We start from the raw sequence: 27,050 nt of genomic DNA, 5'->3' as shown, positions 1-27,050 counted from the left end.
AATAATAGTCAAAAACCTTCTTTTTTTTTTAAACATCTTTACTTCCAACAATACTGCAAGCAACTACTATTTGTGTTGGAAGTTACTGGAAGAGAAAAGATGAAGTTTATAGAGCAAGATAACAATTGACAGACGACTTAAAAGATTGCAAATTACATGAATCAGGAAAACAAGATGAAGGAAGTAAATTTCAAAGAATTGATGTTTGTGGAAAAAAACTGGTTGAATAAGAACTTTTAGAGCACTTTGGAGCAGTAACAGTAAATGGATGAGACTTAATTGAATGACGAGTAACACGAGAAATAATTTTAATAGATAGCACAAGAGACGCTAGCTCTTTAGAGCAGTGCCCATTATATTATTTATAGAAAAGAGAAAGAGAAGCAGCATTACAAAGATATGATATTGTTTAGAGGTTGGCTGCAAGAGCAGGTCCAACTATGTTTACAATATGTTTTTGCACTTTGTCTAAAAGAGAAAGAGCTTGATTGGAAGATCTGCCCCAGATATGGCAACAGCATTCTATACAAGGACGGATTTAAGATTTATAGAAATAAAGAATAGATTCTGGAGTAAGAAAGCAGCAAGTATGATAAAGGGATGCAACCTTAGCAGATGCTAATTTTACAATCGACTTAATATATGGCTTCCAAGAAAGATCGGAAGTAAGAGTTAATCCTAGAAGATTAAAGGTAGATGACTCATTGAGTACATTACCATTCATAAATATAGGAAGATCTAGATTATTACGATAATGATTAGCTGAAAAAAATTGAGTTTTATCTGAGTTTGATGTAATTTTTAAGATGCTGACATAACATTGAATAAATAAAAACTAAAATAAATACAAAAACCAACTTAATAAAAATTGAACTCATCACCTGAAACAAAATCATGGTGAAATTTATCTACCATACCAAAGTATTATCAACCATACATTAAAATTAACTCAAATATTTCATCACAAAAATCAAAGAATCCTTGTCTTTTTTTAAACTACCATTTTTGGGAAAAATATCTAATTCAACTGAAAAAAGACTGAATTCAATTGCTAAAAATATTGCCTTCTGCAAATATTAAATCAGGGCTCAATTTAACGGTCAGACATTGTCTGGTTAAAAGCTCATATTGTCTGATCAATTTACAAAGTAATCGGACATTTTGACCAATGGGAATAAAATTCTACAAAACAAAGCTTGGACAGGAATGGCGTGCGATCGAACACTATTGCTGACCACGCAAATAGTTTTATTTTTGGTTACAACTTAACCACGACTGTTAGATGTTTTGATGATTAAATTTTCAGAAATGCTCTGAAAAACAAAACGTTAAGCTAAGCTTAAACAGGAAAAAAAATGAGAAAATAAAAGAAAAAGCAAAATAATTCCGAAAAAGAAAATAAATTAGCATTAAAATAAAACTAAAAAGTTAAAATTACTTTTTCTTACCTTTTTTAATTGCTTTTAAAAAAAATTACTTTTAAAACGTTTAATTAAAGTTATGCAAAAGGCTTTTATAAATTACTTCTATTGCTTGTTTAATAAATAAACAAATTTTATTTAAATTATTGAAAAGTGAAATTAAATTATTGAAAAGAAAAAAATACATTTTTTGATTTATAAACATTTTATTCAAAAAGTTGCACAAAAAAAATTGTTTAAAAAAATAGCGTAGTCTTTTTAAAATTGTAATTTTTATTCATTTCATAATTTAATTATAAAGTCAAGTTTAAAAAAAAAAATTAATTCTTTGTAAAAATAGAAACAAACAAAAAAAAATAAAGCAATGTGGGAAGATTAAGCTTATTCATAATTTAAAGTAACTTCAAAAAAAACCTTTTAAAAATTTTTTAGAAAGACCTGGAAAAATAGTTTCAAACATTTAAATTTATCATAAAAAGTAATTGAAAAATAATTTTAATATAGCATTTAATTTACACATAATGTGTTTATTTTAAACGATCATTTTAATTAATTTTTGATTTTATTTAAAGCCTTCCCATAAAATAAAAACTTTACAAAAGATCAATGATTAAAAGTTATTCTAAACATAACGATGTTTTTTATTGCATTCAAATTATTAAAACATTAAAACAGCCACTGTCAAACTGTAAACTAAAAAAAAATAAGTGTTGTCAGTTACAGCATGAAAATTGAAGTCTATCTAAAAAAACATACAATACTAAATTGACTATTTTATTAAAAAACAAAAATATGCTATGAAATATTCTAAATAATAAGAAAAGAAACTACAATTTTACTATACTAGCATTAAATAAACTGAATAACATGACTAAAGATTTCGATTGCATAATTTGGTTCTGTAAAACGGTAAAAAATTATATTTTAAAAATTTGAACAGACACTGTCCAACCCAAACAAGTTTTGATCGGACATTTTATCCGGGATCTTTTAAAAAATTAAATTGAGCCCTGTTAAATTAGTATTTACCTCACTAAAAATTTCTAAATTCTTTTCTTCTAAAGATCCTATTTCTCTAGAGTTCAAAGCGTTCGTGGTCTATAAATTTGTATGTACAGGATTTTTCTGTTTGAGATTCGGAATCTAACTAATTCGAGTTTAAACTTAAAGAAAGTATGTTCATAGAATGGTTAAAACCTGGTATGAATTAACAGGTTAACCGTGCCAAAATAACACTTTCTATTTAGCTACTACTTTCTACACATAGTGTGTATCTTTTTAACCTATTTTTTTGTTATCTCCTAATTCTTTAGCATGAAATGATAAACTTTTTAATTGTTTTTATTGTATTTTTGCAATTATATTATTATTAGTTTGTACAAAAATAATTAAACTTTATTGTTTGTTTCTTCAACACCTTTATATATATTTAAATTACTTTCATTTTAGTGGTAGTTAAAAACCTCTTTTTCATAAATGATTTTGTTATTGTTTTAATAAAAATATTTAATATATCATTTTTATAATAATATAAAAATATATAATATAGTAAGTATTTAACTGAGAACATTTTTTCAACTCTACTTAGTCACTTTTTTTTTTCTATTTAAATCATTTTATTTATTTTCTCGTAAGTTTTTGCTGCAAATTTAATAAATGTTGAATGATCTATAGGTAAATTTAAATTTTTCTATAATAGGATTCTTAAAAATATAAGTTTAGTAAAATCTTGTTTTAGTAATTTGCAGTAGTGTTTCATAAAACAACTGTCTTCTTAGTATTAAGTATCAAGTTTAAAATAGTAAAAAAAATTTCAACACTCGTGAGTGTTGAAAAAAAGAAAGAAAAAAAGAAAGAAAATCAAAAACTGATTTAATTATCAATTGTTTCAAATAAAGAATTCAAAAATATCAAAAGAATAGAAGAGTAAAAAAAAAAAAACATAATAAAAAAAAGAAACTTTCAACAAATAAACACTCAAAATTAACATTTAAAAAAACAAATAAAAGGAAATTTGAACATCGATTTAACTTAATAAAAAAAGAAAAAGGAAAAAAAAAAAAAGACGAGATTAAAAAAAAAGAGATAAGTTGATAAATTAATAAGAAGATAAGAAGAGAAGATCAGTTTAATAAAAGAGAAGATAATTTTTATAGTTTTTATTTTTGTTATTGTTGTATTTATTATTTTTTATCATATTTTAAATATTAAACTTTTATTTTTTTATATTACTACAATTTATATTACACTTTTATTTTTTTATATTACTACAATCATATGTCAGGTCAGGTTTATCCTGCTACACAATATTCAGGTCAGGTTATCCTGCTACTGGTAACATGTAACCCAGTACAATCTGCTTCATGTCCTGCTGCCTTGTAGGATACGCCTTTTTAGGCAAAGGCTAGGAGATGCCAACTATGACTTAAAACACCCCCTGCCTTAGGGCTCTTGGTTGAGTAAAGGCTAGAGATGGTGTCTCGATAAAAATACTCATCTTGGGCAGATGTTAAATGCATCCGGCTACTGTCTTGAAAAAGGCCTCTTAGGCAAAGACTTAAGGGGTAAACAGATTCTATCAGTTAACCAGCTTCGCACCCCTTCTTCATCTATTAGGCTGGCGCAGATGTATTTTTATTACATTGTTTCCAGTTTAGGATGTTGAATGCTGGATCTTCTTGACTCAATGCATGGGTTTTGCTTGTGTCTCTGTTTTTATGACTAGGCAACTCATTCTATTATCTCCTAATGAGGGTACAGCTCTAAAACTCAGTTTTATGGTTCTGAGGCCGGCTGGTAGTCAGGTTTCCCGAACTCTGTGGTAGCTCTCAGAGAGGCTGATTCCATCAACAGCTGAAAAATATCAAAGTATTAACAGTGCCATGTTGCGCATGGATGGTGTCCCTGTTTGTACTTTTGGTGTGCATTGCCGAGGCTACATTTGGAGCCCTTTGTTATGGCTTAGGGTTTATTAGTAGTAATTAGGCAATTACTTGGGCTATTAAACAGTGTTCTGAGTACTATCAATGTTTTGAGTTAAGTTCTTCAATCTAATTTAAAATAATTAAAGTATCAAAAACTATAAAACACAAAAAACCATCATCATCACCAAGTTCTCTAAACCTATCATTCACTAATATTCGTGGTCTTCAAAGTAACTTTTCTTCTGTTGAGTCTTATCTCTTGCAAAGTTCACCAGACCTACTTGCTCTTTGTGAGACTAATTTAAGTTCAGCAGTCTCATCTTGCGATCTTAGTGTTGTTGGTTATCGTCCTTTAATTCATAAAGACTCCAATAGTCACATGCTTGGCCTGAGCATTTACATTCGTAAGAATTCACCCATTTGTCGTGAAACTTGATTTGAATCCACAGACTATTCTTTCATGTGCTTTCGTTTAGCACCACTTCACTCTATTGCCTTTCTCTTTGTTCTATATCGCTCTCCTTCATCTCAAGACTGCACTCTTTTTGATGTTATTTCTAATCATTTTGACCAAGCCCTCTCTCTTTATCCATCAGCTAATATAGTTGTTGTCAGTGACTTTAATGCTCACCACTCTGAATGGCTTGGCTCTAGTGTCAGTGACTCTGTAGGCTTTAAAGCCCACAACTTTTGCTTTTCACAATCCCTAACTCAAATAGTAACTCTTCAACTCGCTTTCCTGACAACCCGAATCATTTACCTTCTCTACTCGACTTATGTCCTGTTTCTGATCCTAGTCAGTGCTCAGTTTCTCCACATTCACAGTCCTTTTGATCACAGTTTGATCTCTCTAAAACTAATATATCATTCTTCTTCATCATCTGAATCCCCCTATTATCGTACCTCTTACAACTACAATAAAGCTGACTGGGATTCTTTCTGTGATTTTCTTCGTGATGGCCCTTGGGTAGAAATCTTTTGTCTTCCTGTCGACTAATGCGCATCTTACATAACTTGGTGGATTCAGGCTGGCATGGAATCTTTTGTTCCCTCTCGACGATTCCAGGTCAAGCCTCACTCTCCTATATGGTTTTCTTCACACTGTGCTGCTGCGATTGCCAATCGAAACCGTTACTTCCATATTTATCAGCAAAACAATTCTCCAGAAAACAGACGTCTGTTTATTACTGCTAGAAACCATTGTAAAAAGGTTTTGTCTAACGCCAAAGCCCACTACTCTCAGGTCATGAAATCTTGCATCTTATCTCAAAAATTAGGCTCTCGTGACTTCTGGAGAATCTTTAATAGTATCAATAATAAGGGCAAATCTTTAATTCCACCTCTCTTGTATGGTTCAGACTTTGTCACCTCACCTAAAGACAAAGCTGAATTGTTTGCTAAGAACTTTTCATCAATATCATCTCTTGATTCCACTAGTTGCGTTCTACCTGATATTGCCAACAAACAGGTTGATCCATTGCTTGACATTTGTATCACTCCAGCTTCTGTTTCTAAAGTGATTTCCTGCCTAGACTCTTCTACAGCTTGTGGCCCGGACAACATACCTGTTATTGTCTTGCAGAAGTGTTCTCCGGAGCTGTTGCCTATACTCTCAAAACTATTTAACAAGTGCTTGTCAGAGTCTTGTTTTCCAGCCTGCTGGAAGGCGGCATCTGTTATCACTACCTTCAAAATTTCTTGTGCCATCTACTAAAATTCATTCTCGTGTTACTCGTCATTCAATTAAGTCTCATCCTTTTACTGTGACTATTCCTAAGTGCTCCAAAAATGCTTATTCGTCTAGTTTTTTTCCTCGAACATCAGCTCTTTGGAATTCGCTTCCTTCATCTTGTTTTTCTGATTCATATAACTTGCAATCCTTTAAGTCGTCCGTCAATCGTTATCTTGCTCTACAATCTTCATCTTTTCTCTTTTAGTAACTTCCAACTTTAATTAGTGGCTGCTTGCAGCCTTGTTGGAAGCAAAGATGTTTAAAAAAAAAAAAAATTTATTATTAGATTACTTATTTTGATATATAATATCAAATATTTATTTTTATTATTGTTATTATATTTTTAATTTACATTTCTTTTGACTTTGATTAGTTTTTTTTACTTATTTAGTTTGATTTTATAACTTTCTTCAATTTGTTTGTTTTTGCTATAGTTTACTGTTTGTTTGTTGCATTATTGTTTAACTACCATTATTATAAATGTACCATCTTTTAAAACCTAAAAATTCTATTGTTTATCAGTGCATCTGCGAATGGAACAGGAGCCTTGCATGCATTTTGAATAGTCCAAAAAACTATATCCTAAAATACCTTTACTCCATCTTAAACAATATCAATTTTAAAAAATTCTGAAAAACTTTTTATTCTAACTTTTAGACATATTATCCTTAAGATTAAAATATTCTTTTAATTTTCTTTTCATTATTACTCTGATCATCAGTACTTTTTGTTTATTTTTTTCTTTTTCTTATTATTAAAACCTGCAAATTATGATTTTTACATGTTTGCTTTAATGTATGTTCTATGTGCTATAATCTATGTGTTTACGGTCCATATGTTTCAATGCACGTCTTTGCTTATTATTACTTATATTATGTTAAAAATTGGTGTCATTCCTTCGATCTGATTTTTGTATGAGTGACACCATCCTGAAAAATTCATTAACTTATTATTATATATAATTTTATGCTCATAACTACCATTATAATATTAGTTATTATTATTATTTTTATTATTTATATGTAAAAATACTTATTATTACTATTGCTATAATTTGTATTAATTTTTTTTTACCTTATATTATTACAATATATTATATTATTATTATTATTATTATTATTATTATTATTATTATTATTATTATTATTATTATTATCAAAACTATTGTAAAAATGATTTAAATAAATAGCTTGTTGTTGTTGTTGTTGTTGTTGTTGTTGTTGTTGTTGTTGTTAATAAAGTTATAAATAACTAATTTTTACAGTTTTTAAAATGAGTCGAGATAAAAGAATACTTTATATCTCTGCTCATTAAAATCAGAGTTATAAAATTATTACTTAAAATTTTTGTATGTAAATAAAAACATTTTCTCATTTTCTTATTTCTTTTTTTTTTTTTTTTTAATTTAGTTTTTTTCTATTTTTTTGTAGCATTTTCCCACCGATGAGAAGACATAGCAATAAATGAATTATTTTTAAATAAATTTAAAATTATCCATTGTGAGTTTACAAACTTTTTTTCTTTCTATTGTAACAAAATCATCAAACTTCAACCCATCTTAATGGATGCAAATAGACTAACAACAATTTCATTTTTCAATAGCATCTGTAAAACAACTTTTTTGTTGTATTAAGTATTCAGTTTAAATTTTTTTAATATTGCATAAAATTTGTTTTGATATTAAAAAAAAAATTCAACATTAAATTACTTGAATATTATCAAACTTATTTATTTAATTGAATGAAAATCTGTGCGCGCAAGCATTATTTTAAACAAATTAACATTAGCAGCTAAATTAAGCATTAGTTATTTGTAAGTTTAAATTTTAAAAATGCATTGATTATATTTAAAATCATTATTTTAAAAAGAATTAGAGTTTGTTAACTTTTAAGCATTAAGTTATTTTTGTGTGTTTAGTTTCAATCATGAAGAACTATTACTCAGATAAAAATTTAATTAAATAATATATATATATATATATATATATATATATATATATATATATATATATATATATATATATATATATATATATATATATATATATATATATATATATATATATATATTGTTGTTTTGATTATGTAATAATAATCAATTTTTTCGATTTGAGAGTGATCAATATAAAGTGAAATAATCACAAAATAAATCAATAAATAATTAAAAAAAAAAATTAAAAAAAGAAGATGAAAAAAAACAACTTTTTTACGGTACTTAAAGTTTCATGCCGTTTGTGGCACTCATCAGCCATATATTTAAATCAAGAAAAAACCGTTCAAAAATACAATTAAAAAACCGTTACAAAATTAAAAAAACAATGGAATGAGTTCTGACGTCAAATAATAATAATAGTAATAATAATGACAATAATAATAATAAAAAAAATAAAAAATAAAAATAATAATATGGAAAAACATCTTTTTTAATCGCCAGTGTCATATTGGGACAGAAGGAATCTGTTTCTATGTCTACACTTAGAAACAATCTCACTCCTTTTATTCAATAAATTAGTACTTTTATTATATAGAATTTCATATTTTTCGGTGAGACATAATTTGCAAGATTTAGATGTTGGATTATATGCTTTACATCGCCTGAGAATTTTCCACTTGACTATAGGGACTAAATTAGCTTCTTTTAACTTCCATACATGTTTTGAGAGTTCAGTATCATTTTTGTATTTAGCGATGTTAAATGATTTAACATGATTAGCGTATCTTAATTTAAAAGGAGTCTCACTTATCCCAATGTAGGACTTTTCATTAGAAGATGAATCAAGATTATCAGTTGTAACAGTTGCTTGATATACAATGTTGCTTGTTAAACATTTATTAAACAACGGACAGAGATTTTTATTATAGCAGTTACAGTCCTGTTGATTAAGGTTTGTATTGTTGCATAAAATGTATTTGTTGTGCGAATTTATAATAGATTTTACACTTGGCATACAACTGTAACTAACTTTGACTGTGTTCCTGTTAAAGATTTTATGCAGTTTATTATTATTAGGAAAATGTTTGTCAATAAGTTTCAAAAAACATTTTCCCAGGTTGGTGCTAACGTTTTTACTAAATGGAGGGTTAAACCAAATGATGTTGCGGGCTCTTTTCCGTTTTGGAGTTGATATTGTTATAGGATTATATGTTAGACTACATTTATAACCAGACTTTAATAAAGCTTCATTATATAGAGGAATAGTATTTTGAAATATTTCTTTGTTAGATGAATTTGTAGACAATCTAAGTTCAATCGAACGTGGTATTTGTTTTAATATACTCGGCGGGTGATTTGAATCAGCATGGATGTAATTTAATGTATTATCAGGTTTGAAATAAGGTTTAAAAGTGCAGTCACTAAGATTTAGAGTCACGTCAAGGTAGTTTACAATTTTCATGTTGCATTGTATAGAAATCCGTAAGCCATTGCATTTAAATATTTCGACAATATGCTTTTTTATTTTTTCCATTTGAGGGCCGCTTTTATTACTAAAAACTGCCAAGCCATCGTCACGGTATAAACCAACCTCAAGCTTATTATAAAATTTTGAAATTTGAAAAAGAAGAAATATTCCTATTCCAGCTCACAAACCTCTGCACCGTCGAACGCTCCCATGGAAACATCAAATAAACCGCTTGATTGCTTTATCCAAACTTGATCATTATTAAAAAGCAAAGACTTTCTTGCATGAAAAATTAGTGGTATGTTTTCTTTATTTAATGTTAGGTGTTGCTTCGCAAAATTGATAGAGTTTTTAAGAAGTGTTTCACTGATAGAAGGGTAGAAGTCAATAATATCAAAAACTAAAAATTTATAAAGGTGTTTATCTTTTATGGCCTTAAACCAATCGATAACATTTCGAGTGTTTTTCCATTGATTTAATTGTAATATATTTCTTAGGTCTGTATTAATTTTAGAAAGAATATCTTTACTAATTCTACCAACCTCGTTTTTAGCAGGATTCAATAAACAGACAGTCGGATTGTTTTCAAAATTATCTTTATGGTCTTTTAAAGTGATAAAACAATCGGAAGATGTGTTAATGTCAATTTTATTGAAAACTTCATGATTTTTCAAAAGACGTTTACCTTCTAAGTTTACTTTATTTATTATGTTTGAGTTGGATAATTTGTAGTTTGAAGTGATGGCATTTCTTAACAAGTGGTTGTAATCATTTTTAGATAGATTGTAAAGATTGGTCGTTTTATCAGCATACGTATAAGTTAGGTTAGATTTTTGAATACTGTTTATATCTTTTTTTAATTTATTTTGGAAACTGGTGTGCACCTTTCGAAACTTAATGTGTTTTACAAGATCAATGAGTTCATTCTCAAAAGCAATCATTTCTTTAATTTGTTTTGGATGATTAGATGTTTTTAATCCATAGTTATAATAAAAATTGTACTTACTAATTGAACTCTTGTTTAAAAAGAAAAACGCTTTCCATCGCATTCTTTTAATTATCGTTTCAGTTTTATCCAATAACTGTATTTTGAAGTCTTTAATGGATGGTATCGGAATGTTCTTGACTGAATATCCAAAGTTTATTTTTTCCATCACATATGCGACTTGATTAGAGTGCTCAACGTATGGAGCAAAAATATTGTTGTTTTGATTATGTAATAATAATCAATTTTTTCGATTTGAGAGTGATCAATATAAAGTGAAATAATCACAAAATAGATCAATAAATAATTAAAAAAAATAATTAAAAAAAGAAGATGAAAAAAAACAACTTTTTTACGGTACTTAAAGTTTCATGCCGTTTGCGGCACTCATCAGCCATATATTTAAATCAAGAAAAAACCGTTCAAAAATACAATTAAAAAACCGTTACAAAATTAAAAAAACAATGGAATGAGTTCTGACGTCAAATAATAATAATAGTAATAATAATGACAATAATAATAATAAAAAAAATAAAAAATAAAAATAATAATATGGAAAAACATCTTTTTTAATCGCCAGTGTCATATTGGGACAGAAGGAATCTGTTTCTATGTCTACACTTAGAAACAATCTCACTCCTTTTATTCAATAAATTAGTACTTTTATTATATAGAATTTCATATTTTTCGGTGAGACATAATTTGCAAGATTTAGATGTTGGATTATATGCTTTACATCGCCTGAGAATTTTCCACTTGACTATAGGGACTAAATTAGCTTCTTTTAACCTGGGAAAATGTTTTTTGAAACTTATTGACAAACATTTTCCTAATAATAATAAACTGCATAAAATCTTAAACAGGAACACAGTCAAATTTAGTTACAGTTGTATGCCAAGTGTAAAATCTATTATAAATTCGCACAACAAATACATTTTATGCAACAATACAAACCTTAATCAACAGGACTGTAACTGCTATAATAAAAATCTCTGTCCGTTGTTTAATAAATGTTTAACAAGCAACATTGTATATCAAGCAACTGTTACAACTGATAATCTTGATTCATCTTCTAATGAAAAGTCCTACATTGGGATAAGTGAGACTCCTTTTAAATTAAGATACGCTAATCATGTTAAATCATTTAACATCGCTAAATACAAAAATGATACTGAACTCTCAAAACATGTATGGAAGTTAAAAGAAGCTAATTTAATATATATATATATATATGTATATATATATACATATATATATATATATATATATATATATATATATATATATATATATATATATATATATATATATATATATATATATATATATATATATATATATATATATATATATATATATATTTATATTCACCTATAGTATCACTTACGGAACAGATTTTACAAAAAAACCAATACTTACTAATACTATTAATACATTAGCATTATCGGGGACATTTTTTTGTCCTTGCTAATTTTTTATCCCTGTAAGCATTGTTTTTTTGTAAAAAAAATGTCCCCATAAGCTACTTTTATACAAACCGAAAAGTATATACATTGACTATCAAATAACCTGACTCGCAACAAAGTGGTGCTACATCAACTGAGGGTTTGGTTTGAATCAGCATCAAGGTCAGGCTTAGGTTAGCGTTTTTGCAAACAGATGAAAATAAAAATGAAATAATAATAAATAATAATAAATAAAAAAAAATAACAAAAATAAATATAAAAAATATATTTTTATAATAAAATAATAAATTTAAATATGTGTAAATAAAAATAGAAATAAAATAAAAATTTTAAAAAATATATAAATATGATAAAAATAGTATAAAAAAAGTAAAAAAATACATAAATCGGAACAAAAAAAACGCCGTAACAAAATCGGCTAAGAGTATATATATATATATATATATATATATATATATATATATATATATATATATATATATATATATATATATATATATATATATATAAGAGTAAGACTAAGCCGACTAAGAGTATATATATATATATATATATATATATATATATATATATATATATATATATATATATATATATATATACATGTATACATGTTTTGAATGTCTATTATTGGCCACAGGCTAATTGAAGAAATTTAAAACATATAAAACCATAACAAATTGTGTTATTAGATTAACTACTAAAAATACTCTGACTATTTTGAGGATTTAGGGTTGAATATACACCATGTATGCTTGTAAGATAAATATAAAGACAAAAAAATAATTTTCGTTTTCTTTTTTCATTTTTTTGAAATTAAAATTATCTAATTTATTACTAATCTTTTCATCTCTTCATCAACTATAAATGTCATATAAGCCTTTATTGCCCCACTCCAATCTTTCTGAAGGGCGTTCTCAGTGCCCACACAACAAACTCTAGCATTAATATTATTGATTGCATCCTATGAAAGAATAATGTTAAACTAAATTTAAAAAAACTTACTCTATAGTGAGTGGACTTGGCAAAGAATTATTTATTCTCCAGTAAACCATATCAATACAGTATTTTAGTAAAACAGTAAATAAAAATGTTGCATAGTTATACACATCTTCAGGAAGATTTACCAAAGGATCCTAAATAGCCAATAGAAATCTAATTTATAATAAATTTATTTTCTGCTAAATTTTATGTTTTTTAATTCAAAATTGCAACATTTCTTCAACATTATATTAGTTTTCTAAAATAGACATTTAAATCAAAAAATTATAATTTATGAAAATCAAGTATCATACCAACTAATGGTTAAAAAATAACTGTTCCAGTCAATTATCTATTAAAGTAAAATTATTAAGTCAAAATATTCTAATGTTGTTGGATTTGACCTAAATTTACATGGATACAATTTACATGGATACAAATTTTTATCAACATAATGTTAAACATTTTGATGTAATTTTGAACATGTTGACATAACATTGAATAAATAAAAACTAAATTAAATATTTAAAAAAATTAATACAAACTAAATTTGTCACCTGTAACAAAAACATGGGGATATTTATCTATCATACCCAAGTATTATCAACTATACTTTGTTATATCAGTAAAAGAAAACTCTTTATGTTGAATATAAGTTAAAAAAATTTTTATAAGATAACTCATAAAATAAATGGTTACAGTCAGAGTAACAAAACTTATATTGATCTGAAAAAAATAAAACCGAATCTTTTAGTCATGATATTATTTTTTCTAACCTTCTTCATGATCAAAAACATAGACTAACATAATTTCAAAACCAATGACAAACAAGCTCAAAAAATGTAAAAAGGGTTGTTCTTTTCAGAACCAGTAAAACTTTACAATCAAATAAATTGAACTTTTAAATTTGCATTAAAGATACTCGAATAAACATTTTCATATACTTACCTGGGATTACTTGGGTATAAAACTAAATCCAAACCTAAATAATAATCTACTACTCAACTTTATTTAAAATAAGACGTGAGGTAGATTGCAATTAATAGAACAACTCCACCCCTCTGCCATTCTGAATTAAATTCTACCTAAAAATCTAAACCAATTATCATACAATAATTTAACTTATTACAGCTTTCCTTTGTTGTCAATAATCCAATCAAATATCAACAAATTAGATAATAGTTCAATCAAACATGAACAAATTAGATAGTCAACTAAAAAAATAACTAAAAAACCAAAAATTAATTTCATATTGTCTTATATAGAAAATGCAATGGAAAATGGTTTTGTTATTAAAAAAAAAATGATTGTATAGATTAGTCAAAATAATTTTGTACTTTAATTAAAACTTGACATTTGTTTTAAGTTAACTAGAACCCAGAAATCCAGTTTTTACAGTTGCCAAAAGTAAATCTAGAATTTAGAAGAAAATGAAAAACTAAACTGAAACCAATTGCTTAAAAATTTGACTTCATTAAAAAATTTTTAGACTGAAAAACATAATTTCTATTTAAATAAATACTTAATTTGCTAGTTTAACATTTCGTTTTAATTTTAGTTTATTTTTATTATATATCACTCTAATTAATTTGTTTAATATATTCATATGTGAGTATATAATATACATAAATAAGTCCTTGTATAGTAAGTCCCTAAACAAGATATATTCTTAAAAATAAAAAAATGTACTTGAATTAAAAGCATGATCTGGATTGGTCAAAGATAATTTGATGTTTCGAAAACTATTCTCGCTAATTTTTTTTTTTTTTTTTTAAACATCTGCACTTCCAACAAGGCTGCAAGCAGCCACTAATTAAAGTTGGAAGTTACTGAAAGAGAAAAGATGAAGATTGTAGAGCAAGATAACAATTGACGGACGACTTAAAAGATTGCAAATTATATGAATCAGGAAAGCAAGATGAAGGAAGCGAATTCCAAAGAGCTGATGTTAGAGGAAAAAAACTAGACGAATAAGCGTTTTTGGAGCACTTAGGAACAGCCACATAAAAAAGGATGAGACTTAATTGAATAACGAGTAACACGAGAATGAATTTTAGTAGATGGCACAAGTAGAAAAGAGAAAGAGAAGCAACATTACGACGATGTGATAATGGTTGGAGGTTGGCTGCAAGAGCAGGTCCAACTATGTTTACAATGCATTTTTGCACCTTGTCTAAAAGAGAAAGGGCATCGTTAGAAGATCCGCCCCAGATATGGCAACAGTATTCCATACAAGGTCAGATTTGAGATTTATAGAGATAGAGAATAGAATCCGAAGTAAGAAAGTGACGAGCTCGATAAAGAGATGCAACCTTAGCAGATGCTAATTTTGCAACTGATTTGATATATGGTTTCCAAGAAAGATTGGATGTAAGAGTTAATTCTAGAAGATGAAGAGTAGATGACTCATCAAGTGCATCACCATTCATAAATATAGGAAGATCTAAACTATTGCGATAACGATTGGCTGAAAAAAATTGAGTTTTATCTGTATTGAAGTTTATTGAAATTAAGTTTGATTAAATAAAAGGCTGGATAATCAAGTTTTTGATAATTTGTTTTTAAATATGTTCTAATGACTAAACTTATGCATTTCATAACAAATATATTCATGCATTCTTTATATATGGAGACATAACAACATAATAATAAAAAATAAAAACAAAGCTACAAAATGCATGTATAAGTTATTTGATATTTTTACAAGAAAGTACCTTTGCATAATTTTGCATAATTTAAAGTACCTTTGCATCTTCATTAGTATTTTCTTTATGTTTATTACACGCAGGATCATTAGTCCAAGCTTCTTTGTCACCACAATCACAATATCCTCCTCTCCCTTGAGATGCATACAACTAAACAAAATATCTTTTTTTTTTAATCTCTTATGGTGAATGGTTTTTAAAAACCATCAGAAAACATTGAGGTACCTAGGATATTGATGCTATCTGACTATCTAACTTATGGAATCTGATCCTATCTGACTAAAAAAAAATTTATATAAATGATTTAAGTGTTTTGTTTTTCATATTCAATAACATTTTATTCACAAAGAAAAAGAGAAATGAATGTAATTTTGTAGATAAAAATAGAAAAAAAAGATAAAAATAGAAAAGTTTATCAGAATAAAAAACCTACAGAAGACAATAATTTTTTTTTAGTGTTTTGTAAATAAAACCAACATAAAACTAATTAACTCAAGTAAGAAACAAAAATGCCTCCAAACTACTACAGAGCGAAACTAAATCAAATGCAAATTGAGCAAAAAAAGCTAGAGTATAAAACATAACTATTAAAACTTATTACTTAAACCACTTAGGTTTCAGTCAGTTAGTTTTAGTAATATCAGTTAGAAATGGATACATTAACAGTTATTTTAATTTCTCTATGATCTATGAACATTAAACTAGCCACAAAAAATATTTAATTTCATTAGAATCACTACAAAAAATTGTACTTTTTATTAATTATTTTGTTTTAAAAGCACAATTTTATTAAAATATCATTTTATTATAACAATAAACATTGATAAACAATTCTAACATTTTAGGGTGAAATAATGTTCAGATAAAAAAATAGTACCTTATTTAAGCAAAAAGTAATTGATGATTTTAATAATGAAATTCACCAACGTGAACTATCTGTCAAGTATAATGTGAGAAAACTGTAATTACCAGTTGGAATAGCAGACACTAAGTAAGAGGTACAGTAATTATTATAATTATTGTAAATTTTTTTTTTTTGGCGTAAAAATGCCTTTATACTACAATGTTTTTGCCAAATTTTCTCATCTAGAAAAATAGTAATTATCTAAGCAGTTCATATATATAACCATCCTTTGCTAGATAAAACAAATGATTTCAGAAAACATGATAAACCAATTAAAAAACATAGATCTTAATGAAAGTTTTTGTCTAGAAGGATTTTCATTTAAAAGAATTGATAACTGCATGTTATATCTTCAAAATTTTTTTGATGAAGGTGATGCTACTCCTAACATAGAGAGTATTACAATTGATGAAGACTTACATGTAAAGCTACATATGAAAGGTATCCCAGTTCCATTACATAAATGGTTTCAAGAAGTCAGTGTTTGTAAATTGTCCAGAGCCATGTTTGTTAATTTTGTTTCTTATATGCATAAAGTTGCAAAGAAGGTCTCAAAAAATATATTATTAGAATTATATAAATTAGCTCTTTATAAACCACAAGGATGTCAAATCTACACAAATAAAATAATTAGATTTACAGTGATGCACAGATATACATCAAAACAGGCATGATGATGATGGTAATTTCTTTTCTGGTATAGTTGAGTTCATGATGGTTAAATGAATCGATCCACTTTGTTATTTAGGTCTGTCCAGAGTTTCAAATTTCTGGTTCTTTAATTAGTTCACATATAGAAGAAACATTTGAAACTTTACATAAAACATCTTTTAATGCAAGAGCTATAATAACTGACAATCATGCAACAAATGTTTCAGCATTCAAGATTCTACATTTAAAATTGGGTAAACAAGATAATGACATGTTTTTTACTTTTATGGGACACCGGGTTTACAATTTATATGACAGTGTTCATTTACTAAAAAATTTTAGAAATAATTTATTAAATTTAAAACGGTTTGTATTTCCACCTTTCGTCATATCTAGTTTGATGATATTATTCGTGTTGAAGCTGGTGAAATTTCTGGGAGATTATTGCATAATGTTAATGAGAAAGATGAACTGTTACGTGCTAACTTAAAAAAAGCTTTTCAATTATATGCTCAAACTTTACATCCTAGAAACAACAAACAAAATGTTCCTTCAGCTTTAAATATTTTTGATGAAACCACCTCTGCCGCAATCATCAGCTAATTTCCAAACGAAACTGCAGCTGCTGGATTTTTAAAGTTTATTAATATTTGATGGACTAATTCTAATTCAATGGTAATATTTAACACAGATAATAGGATTAATAATGCAGCTATTCCAGGTGATAAAAAACCACAGTTTTTTCGAGACTTTGCAACAAAACCTTCTAAATCATTATCTAATTATGTTTGTAATGGGTTTATAAATTTTGAAACTGTAAAGAAATTAATATTAAAATATTCCCATAGAGCAACAATTTAAAAACAGAAACATTAGAAAGGATTAAGTTGCTCCCTTTAAAGTTCAACAAACCATAAAAGACAAATAAATAAACATAACAAAAGTATATATATTTTCAACAACATAGTTTATATATTTTCCTTGAGAAATAAAAGAATCTTGACTTGATAAAACTTTTGTAATATAAATGTTGTTGTTTTAATGTAAATAAAAGTGCACATTTTAAAAAGAAATGATGATAGTTTTACTAACACATTTGTGTTAATGTTAGTTGTTTGAATCGATAATTTAAGAGAATAAAAGATTTTACAGAGTAAAAAATAATAATGGTTAAAATAGCTAGTTCACTTGACTTAATGGTTTATCATGAGCTAACTGTCTAAATATTTTAAGGTTAAGAATTTTGATTATAGCAATAAATAGAATTTTAAGGCGAATCAAGTAAGTTATTTAAAGTTCAATAAAGTCTTTAATAAAAACCTTCAAGATTTTGATTTTGACACTAAAAACTTTAAAAAATTGGCTAATTTTTTGCCTTCAAGGCAACAAATCTGGCTGTGTTATATAGTAGGCCATGTGTATATATGTTGAATAATAAGATCTTAAATTATGAATTTATGAAAATAATTCATATTATAACTCATAATGATATAATTAAAACTCATTCTGAATTAAATCTGATACTAGAAATTTAAGAATTTAATTTAATTTTTTTTAACAAGTTTACTTATGAGCTGAAAAAGTTACCAGAAAATAGAGAGAAGAGTTAAAAAGTTTTAAAAAAAAAGGTTGATTAAAAAAAGGAACAAGTAAGACTACAGTCTTGAAGAAAATGTAAACTGAAAAATGAAGACAAGAATTAATTCCAAAGCGTTGATGATGGAGAAAAAAAAGTAGATGAATAAAATTTTTTTGAGCATGATGAAAGAGAAATTATTGATGAAAAAAAATTAATTATTGATAAAAGTTGCAGTAAAAAAGCCATGCAAGATTGAGTTTTATTTGATGGAACAAAAGATGTTCGTTTGAGCAACAACCATACTAATAGAAGTTTCTATAATATTGTCTTATTTACAAAACACTGTTATTTATGAAATTAAATAGCAATGTTTACTAAATTAATTATGCTACACAATTGGAAATACTTTTATAAATACTATTGGTTGGTTGAACACAATAATCAGTATTAATTAGGTAACAATCAAAAATTGATAAAAAAAAAACCTTGATAAAAAATTAACTGTATTAGTTAGTAAAAAAGTATTTGGTTCAAAAATAGTAAAAAGTCTTGCATATATTTGCTATATATAGAATATTTTAATATATGTGTCCTTTCTAAAAGAGTCCTGCTGTTCTTTTAGAAATTGATCTGCTGTACAGAGTAATTCTTTTAAAGCAACAGACACTTTGAGACTTTTATTTCTTAAAAATATTAATGAATTTTATCAACTAATTAACAGCATGTTACATGTTTGTTTGTTTTTATAAGCATAACATTTATAACCATACCTAGGTTCAGATTTTGTTTAAAAATAAACATAGATAATCATATTGTTGAGCCTTGATAAAACATTTATATGCTTAAAAAAAATTTAATTAAAATTTTAAAAATATGTATTTAAAATTTAAACAATAAAAGAAAATTTCATACAAATTTATATTTTGCAATAAATACATGATTTCATGATGCCATTTCATAGCAAAACTTTTATTTAGAACTTAAGTATGTAAATTTAACAAAAAATGTTTATTAAAATACTTCGGAAAAAAGTACTTGAAAGTCCAACATCACTCTATCAAACTCGTTTATTTAAATACTGTAAAGAATAGTAATAATAATGCTGAAAAAAAAGAAAGAAAAAGCATGCAATCCAATTGTTGTTAGAAGATGTTAAAACTTGTGTTAAATACAAACATTGTAAAAAATTTCAAGAGCCAACAAAGACTTCAAAAGGAACAACAAGAAAATGTGATAACGCACAAAAAATATTGAAATAAGCATATCTTATTAGAAATATGTTTAAGCATATTTTTTAGTCTCTTAGAGCTTTTTGCATAAGCATATCGAAGCCTGTTTCAAAAATTTCACATGTTTATAAAAAAAAACATGTAATCAGTTTGTTTTTAAAGTAAATAAAACAAAAAATTGGTTTTATAAAATCCATAAAAAAAGTCACCTTATACTTATGTTTTGTGTGTACACTTTGATGAAAACAATCATGACAAAACACACATGTTGGATCAGCAGCACAATCTCTGAAAAAATTAAACAAACTTTTTTTAATTCAATTTTCAAAAAAGCATTTTTAATCAAAAAAATTAATATGTATGTAAAAGGAATATTACATGAGTTGAATAAAACTTAATTAAAAATAACAGTTCTATATTTAAAAATTACGAAAATTTGTTTATTTTTATAACATTATAAAATACATTTACATGCATAAAAAGTATACAAAAAATATGGTTAAATCAATGGTTTTAAGAAGAGTGGTTTTGAAAAAAAATGCAGCAAAATATTGATTTAAAAAGCAGATACTTGCAACCTCATGATATTTTAACAAAAAATATTTTCTTACAAGTAAATGTTATTTTATAAATTATACACTTGCAATATACATCTTGAATTAAAAAAACATACTTGCAAGTATATGTTGGATCACCAACTTTAAATAATCGTCCACAAAAATTTGGTGGTTTATTAATCTTTCTCAACTCTTCAAAACCTTTAGAGGGATCTTTTCCACAAATGAAATACTCAAAAGGTTCAACAATCCAGCACTTAAATTTATGCTCATCAATCACAAACTTTGAAACATTATTTATAGTTGTAATTTCTTTCATTAACTTGGGAGCATGTTGAGACAAATGAGAATATATTTTTGCCTCAAGTTGAGACTCTTTAGTATTGTATGAGTATGGTGGGTTTCTAACAGAAAAACATTCTTTTGGAAAGCATGCTAGCCATTCATTGTTTAAGTGCTCAGGTACATTCATAATAAAATGTGAAAATCTGGCTTTTTTCATAGCAATCTGAATATAACAATATACAACCATAAATTAAGTAGCCAAAGAAAAAAAAAATCAATAAATAAAATTACAATTTTCATTTCAGCGCAGTCATATTGTCATTCAGCACAGTAATGCAATATAGTAACATAGTACACTGTGTAGCAGTATTAATGCTGCAATATGAGTAAGTGTAGTGGTTCAACAATGCAGTAATACTACACAGTAATTAAACTGTAATGACAGGAATGCTATGTTACAATTTATTGTAGCACTGTGTTGCAGTGTAATATAGTGTAGTGCTGCAAAACAATTAAAATACAGTGCACAAATGTAAAACAGCTCAAGACATTTAAAAATAATAAATCATACACTTACATGATACATTTTAATATTTAGACTAAATAATAACTAAGTTGCTAGATCAATTAATTTTAAACGTATTTCATTAAACTTGATTTGATTTAAATAAATTTAAAACCAATAATAAAAAATAACTAGAAAAATTAATTTAAAAAAAAAATTTTCTCAAAAACTATACATATGAAGATAATAACAGTAAAAATAATTGTCTATTATTATCGTTCATTATATTGAAACAAACTGGCGCAATACTGACACACAGTATTGTGTTTAAAAATTTTATTAGGTGCTATTTAGTTCTACTTTAACACTTTTAAGCAATAGTATAGACTCTTTTAAATTACTAATCTCTTGTTTAAACTCGCTTTTTTCTACATTAAGTTGTAAAATTTGCTCTTGAAGAGAAACCAGCTTATTGTTTAGTGCTTCTTCTTTTCGCTTTTCACTCCTTTTACTGTACACAACTTGCAAAATAACACAAATTGCTGCTAATGAGAATATAACAAACTCCCCAACCATTTCTGCTCCCAGGCTAACGGCAGCATCTTCATTAAGAGGTTTTACTTCAACTTTATTTTTCCAACCAAACCCTGCCATTCGAACTCTCTGCTCCATAATATGAAAAGCTAAACAATAAAAAAAGTATTAAATTAAAAACAACTCTTAAGTGATGCAACAATCTATTTTTTATGTAGAATACAAGTTTAGCCTAGTCGATGAAACGTAAAAGTTTCAAGACACTTATGAGCTGAGGGTTTGTACAGGCACTACATATGTATAATATTACTATAAACAAAAAAAATTTTAATCAAAAAAAAATTAGTTTATTCATAATTTTACTTAATTATAAATCAAATCATTCTTGATCTATTATATTTGGATTTACAGAACACTTAAGTTCAGATCCCTCAACAATAACAACATAACAAAACCTCATTTTTCCCTTTGTTAACTTTTCAAACATGGAATTACAACTAGTACTAGATTTTGACTAGGTAGTTAATTTTTCAAACACACTTTTTTTACGATATTTTTGCATATCTTTAACTAAAACTACCTAAATTTACATTTAGTAGTTTTTGTAAAGTGTATGGAAAAATATTGATATTTATTTTTACAGTTATTAAAATTTGACATTTTTTAATTTTTAATGTTAGTATATTATTTTCCATTTATCATTATAAATAAATATTTATTATTGTGTTAATTACATAAAAGCATTACCATAACTATTTTAATATAATTTAAACAAAAATATCTAGTTTTAAAATTATATATATATATATATATATATATATATATATATATATATATATATATATATATATATATATATATATATATATATATATTACAATTCAGTTAATACCCTTTTTGTGATGTCACACACATAGCAAAAACAATGAAAAGTTTTGTTTGTGAGCAAAATAAAATGTTTTTTTAAAAAATATTTTCAGTTATAAGCAAAAAGTATAGAAGAAATAAAATGAAAAAAAAAATTTATGATATTGTAGTATATACCTAAAAAAAATTTTAAAAAGTTTGGTCACACACAAGTAACTAGTTTTATAGTTAATGTTATATGTTACACAGAGAAAATAATATATTCAAAAAAATAGAAAATAAATAGTAAATAGTTCATGTGGATTGAAACAAAATCTAAAATATTAAATGGTAAAAAATTATTTGATATAAATGTAGTATTAATATAATTTACTTTTTAAAAAATTAATCTCAATTTTCTTTATTAAATTCAATAAGAAAACAACTACATAGTCGTATTTTGAAAGTCATTTTCAGTTTGAATTTGCTTGAAAAGATGAAATCAAATAACTTTATAAATAATTGATTTTAAGGTCTTTGTAAATTCTAATAGTTAGCTGTTTTAAATTTAGATTAATATATAATACGAAAAAATTAGTAGACAAAAAATTAATGACCAACTAAATCTTCAAGTTTAAATAATAGCAGTTTTTAACATTTGTAGTCAGACGTTTGGAAAAGCTATATCATAATCAACGAATGCACTTCCAAAATTTCCAACTAAACGTAAAATTATTGTACTAAGTTTGGCAAATAATGCAGGTTTATTTATAATAACAAAATTGAAAAAGGAAAGATGTTATCAAGTGATATTAACAAATAGAAAAAGTTAGTGATATTGTCTTCACAATACCCATTCTAAAAGATAAAATAACCGTGTAGGAAAATAGAAAGAAAAAAAGCCGAGAAAATATTTTTTGACAATGTTATTGAGAGAAGCTCGCACAATTTTTCAATCAACCTATGGAGAGGTAATGTCATTCTCTACATTTTGTAAGCTGAGGCCTAAAAATAAACTTTTTTCAGAAAAAACACCTGAAGACCAGTGTAAGTACAAACTGCATGAGAATTTTTGTTTATTACTTAAAATATTATGCATCAGCTATAATAGTTCATGGTGGTTAGATAACCTCTGTTGGTCACAGTAATACAATTCATCTTGTTGGCTTAAAAACTGTCTGCTGTCAAAAAATAAAGTAAAAAAATTTCTCAAAAATATTAATCCAGCAGAGCAGGTCATGTGGCAGCAGTGGACCAAAGACAAATCTGGGCATCTTCAATTACAATCAAAAAATGGGTGCAAGGGAAAAGTAATAGAAAAATTACTATATACTTCATCTAATTTTAAAAAACATCTTTGTATAAAAAGAGTTCAAGCAACTGAATTTGAAAAAGACAAGAAATGAAGTACAAAATGCACTGTTGAGTGCATTTTTTAACTGTTCAATTTTTACCTGGTGCTGTTTCCAAAAACAATAATTGCAAAACATATTTTATCTGTTCAGACACTAGAGACAAGGGCAAAAATAGTGTTTACTGCTTTATTTGAAAATTATATATAATACTCATGTCATATAACTGTAATAATAACTGAAACTACTTTCACCGATGGCCTATCATCAGAATTAAAAAATAAATTTATGATGAAATTACTTAACCAACTATTTTTGCAATATAATTAAAAAAATTTGAGTGGAAATATTTTTTAACTTCCCATGGAAGGCTGAAGATGGTGTTGGAGGAAGAGCAAAATTTCTTGTTCAATTAAAATGTATGAGCAAGAATGAGAAAGTGTGTGTACAAACCTCCATAGATTTTTTCAATATTCTTAAACCATTTGTTACAGCTACAAATATTCTTTATATTAGTAATGATAAAATCATCAGTAAAATAGACAACAAAAAATCTTGGTTAGAAGTCAAAAAAACACAGGGAATACAAAAAAATTCAATATGTCAATGCTTTCAATGGATACGTGATGATTTTTTAAAACAAGTAACTTAAAGTCATCTAATTTACAAACAAACTATATTAATGACATGCAAGCTCCAGAAATAATTCCCAATCTTCTGAATTGATTCCCAATCTCCAGAATTGGCTTTTAATAATTGATGCCTTGTGCAGAACAATGAAACTATGTGTTTTAAATGTGTTAAATTATTAAAAGTTTGTACAGTGTCACACATAACAAAATTTGTCACACACGTAACACTAAAATTTATCATTAATTTTTATGAAATTAATGAAATTATGACAAAACTTATTTTTTGTAAACATAAATTTTCTGTAACATAAAAAAATTTTAATCAAAGTTTAAAATTCAAATTTATAGTTTTGTATCTCACACACGAAACACAACTAATAAGTTTTTTTTTTATGTGTGCAATAAACATATTATTAGAAAAATATTATTTTATATCAGACATATCTCCTACTATAATAATTGCAATACAAATCTTGCATATCTTTAGTAAACTATTTTGTATAGCCCCAAATATTGGAAAATATTTGTACCAGAGTTTCACTTGCAACACAAGAATCTCCCTTATGGAGAATATTTATTATCATTTTTAATTAAACTTTTTAAATCAGAACTTGAGTTGGATTATTACTACCATATTGATTTATGTTTAATAAACTTGTTTTTTTTTATTTGTAAGTCTTTTAAAAAAATTTTTAAAATATAAAATTTTAAAAAATATTACCATTGCACAATGCTAAATCTGCTTTAGTAGATATAAAAGCATAAGTAACCCTTGCTTGATGGTTTAAGCTCCAAATTTTTTTTTTTTTTTTTTTAACACAAAAAGTTAATTTTAAATGTTATAGACAATTAATAAGTATATGTTTTTTTTGCTTTGTTTTTTTGTTGTTGTTGTCTGTTTATTTATTTTTTTCAACAGAAAGCATAAACTACAATTTAAGTAAAGATCGGTCAAAGTATTTACTTACCTTGAGCAGGTAATGCAACAGTTTTGGCAAATCTGGGGTTCTCTTTAACTGTACTTTTTATAGCATTTGCCAACGGTTTAGAAAGTTGTTTAACAACAAGAGTACCAAGTTTAAGTAGAGGAAGTGGAGACATGAATTTTTATGTTACCTCAAAAATGTTAGTTTTAATGAAAAAACCATTTAAAGAATAGTGTTAAACCTAAAAGCACATGTATTTGTTTTTAACTTCTAAATCAAAATATATTAAAACTTCCTGGAAGTAACAAACGCAGTAAAGGAAATATATTCGAAATATTGCGCATTAATATATCTATAGTCTTAGCACATGTTTAAAAATTAAAATAACAAAATAAATTTTATCTTCAAGCTCTCAATGTGATTAATTTTTTACAAGAATTAAGTCTTTGTAAGCTGACATTTTCATTAGAAAATCACATATTAATCATGTAAATAAATAGCTTCACGCAGCCTCGATATGTCACGATATATTTTTCTGTTACCTCGATACCACACGATATATATCGAGACTTTCCTTAAAAATTAATGGAGGATACTCATTTCAGGATATTTATTTAGAAGTTATGACATTAAAAAAAAATGAACTCTTGGTAAAATGGAATATTTCAAAAATAAAACAAAAAATCGAAAGCAAGAAAGAACTTCACGCTTTTAAAGTTATTATAAAGGTATTTTTCTTTACGTTTGTTATTAAAATATTTGGTCCTTTAGAAAAAAAGTGAGGAAATACGTGCCCCCCCCTCCCCTCCTCGGTGTCGTTGGTCCTGACATCATTTTACGCATTTTTCGTCACAGACAAATGATGAATAGGCCTTTTGTTTTTAACTGAGAATATTTATTTACCAAATAACAAGAAAAGACAAATTTTTAATTTTTACTTTAATTAAAGCGTACATGAAATAAATGTGAAAGTAGAAAAACAACTAAAAAAAAGTACTCCTCAATTTTTATTTCGAACCAAGTAATAATTTTAATACAATAATATAAGATCAACCATTAAAAAAAAATTAATTATTCCTGTGGGAATCTAATAAAATTTCGAGCTTTTGCTTTAGTGGTACCCATAAGCTTGCGCACAGAATAAGAATCAAAACTATTTGATGCTTTTTTAAATGATATTTTAATATCTTTAATGTTTCTGCAAAGCTTTTTTGTTTTTTTCATTTTTCTTTTAATAATAGCCCAGTACTTTTCAATAACTCTCAATTCTGGGCAGTTTTTGAGGATTTTCTGTTTTAGGCACCAATTTTACATTATTGTTTTAATACCATTCCATAGCTAGTTTTCAATAATGAATTGAAGCTAAATCAAGCCAGAGCGCAGGTTTGTTATTGTGTGATTTAATGAGAGGTAAAAGGTCTTTTTGTAAACATTCT

The 27,050-nt window shown here is 26.1% G+C and overlaps 2 protein-coding genes across 2 annotated transcripts in view; both read right to left on the bottom strand.

Moving 5' to 3' along the window:
• LOC101238882 (E3 ubiquitin-protein ligase UBR2) overlaps positions 1–21,081 on the bottom strand; it is a 145,998-nt gene extending 124,917 nt beyond the window's left edge. The window contains exons 1-4 of the mRNA XM_065805726.1: positions 20,651–21,081; positions 20,187–20,265; positions 15,654–15,764; positions 12,934–13,064 (exon numbers count right to left, since the gene is read on the bottom strand). Coding sequence (XP_065661798.1) covers positions 12,934–13,064; positions 15,654–15,764; positions 20,187–20,265; positions 20,651–21,066 — 737 coding nt within the window. The 5' untranslated portion in view covers positions 21,067–21,081. The remainder of the gene's footprint in view (positions 1–12,933; positions 13,065–15,653; positions 15,765–20,186; positions 20,266–20,650) is intronic.
• Positions 21,082–21,524: 443 nt separating this feature from the next.
• LOC100213638 (optic atrophy 3 protein homolog) lies at positions 21,525–26,135 on the bottom strand. Its single transcript, XM_065805727.1, has 2 exons — positions 25,657–26,135; positions 21,525–22,007 (listed from the first exon to the last, which is right to left on the bottom strand). Exons 1-2 carry the CDS (start codon positions 25,787–25,789, stop codon positions 21,664–21,666), a joined length of 477 nt encoding a protein of 158 aa, XP_065661799.1. The 5' UTR covers positions 25,790–26,135; the 3' UTR covers positions 21,525–21,663.
• Positions 26,136–27,050: the final 915 nt, after the last annotated feature.

The sequence above is a fragment of the Hydra vulgaris genome, chromosome 09 (assembly GCF_038396675.1).
Source record: "Hydra vulgaris chromosome 09, alternate assembly HydraT2T_AEP".
Lineage (NCBI taxonomy): Eukaryota > Metazoa > Cnidaria > Hydrozoa > Anthoathecata > Hydridae > Hydra > Hydra vulgaris.
The sequence above is the reverse complement of the archived record's forward strand: the minus strand, read 5'-3'. Positions and strand labels throughout refer to the sequence as shown.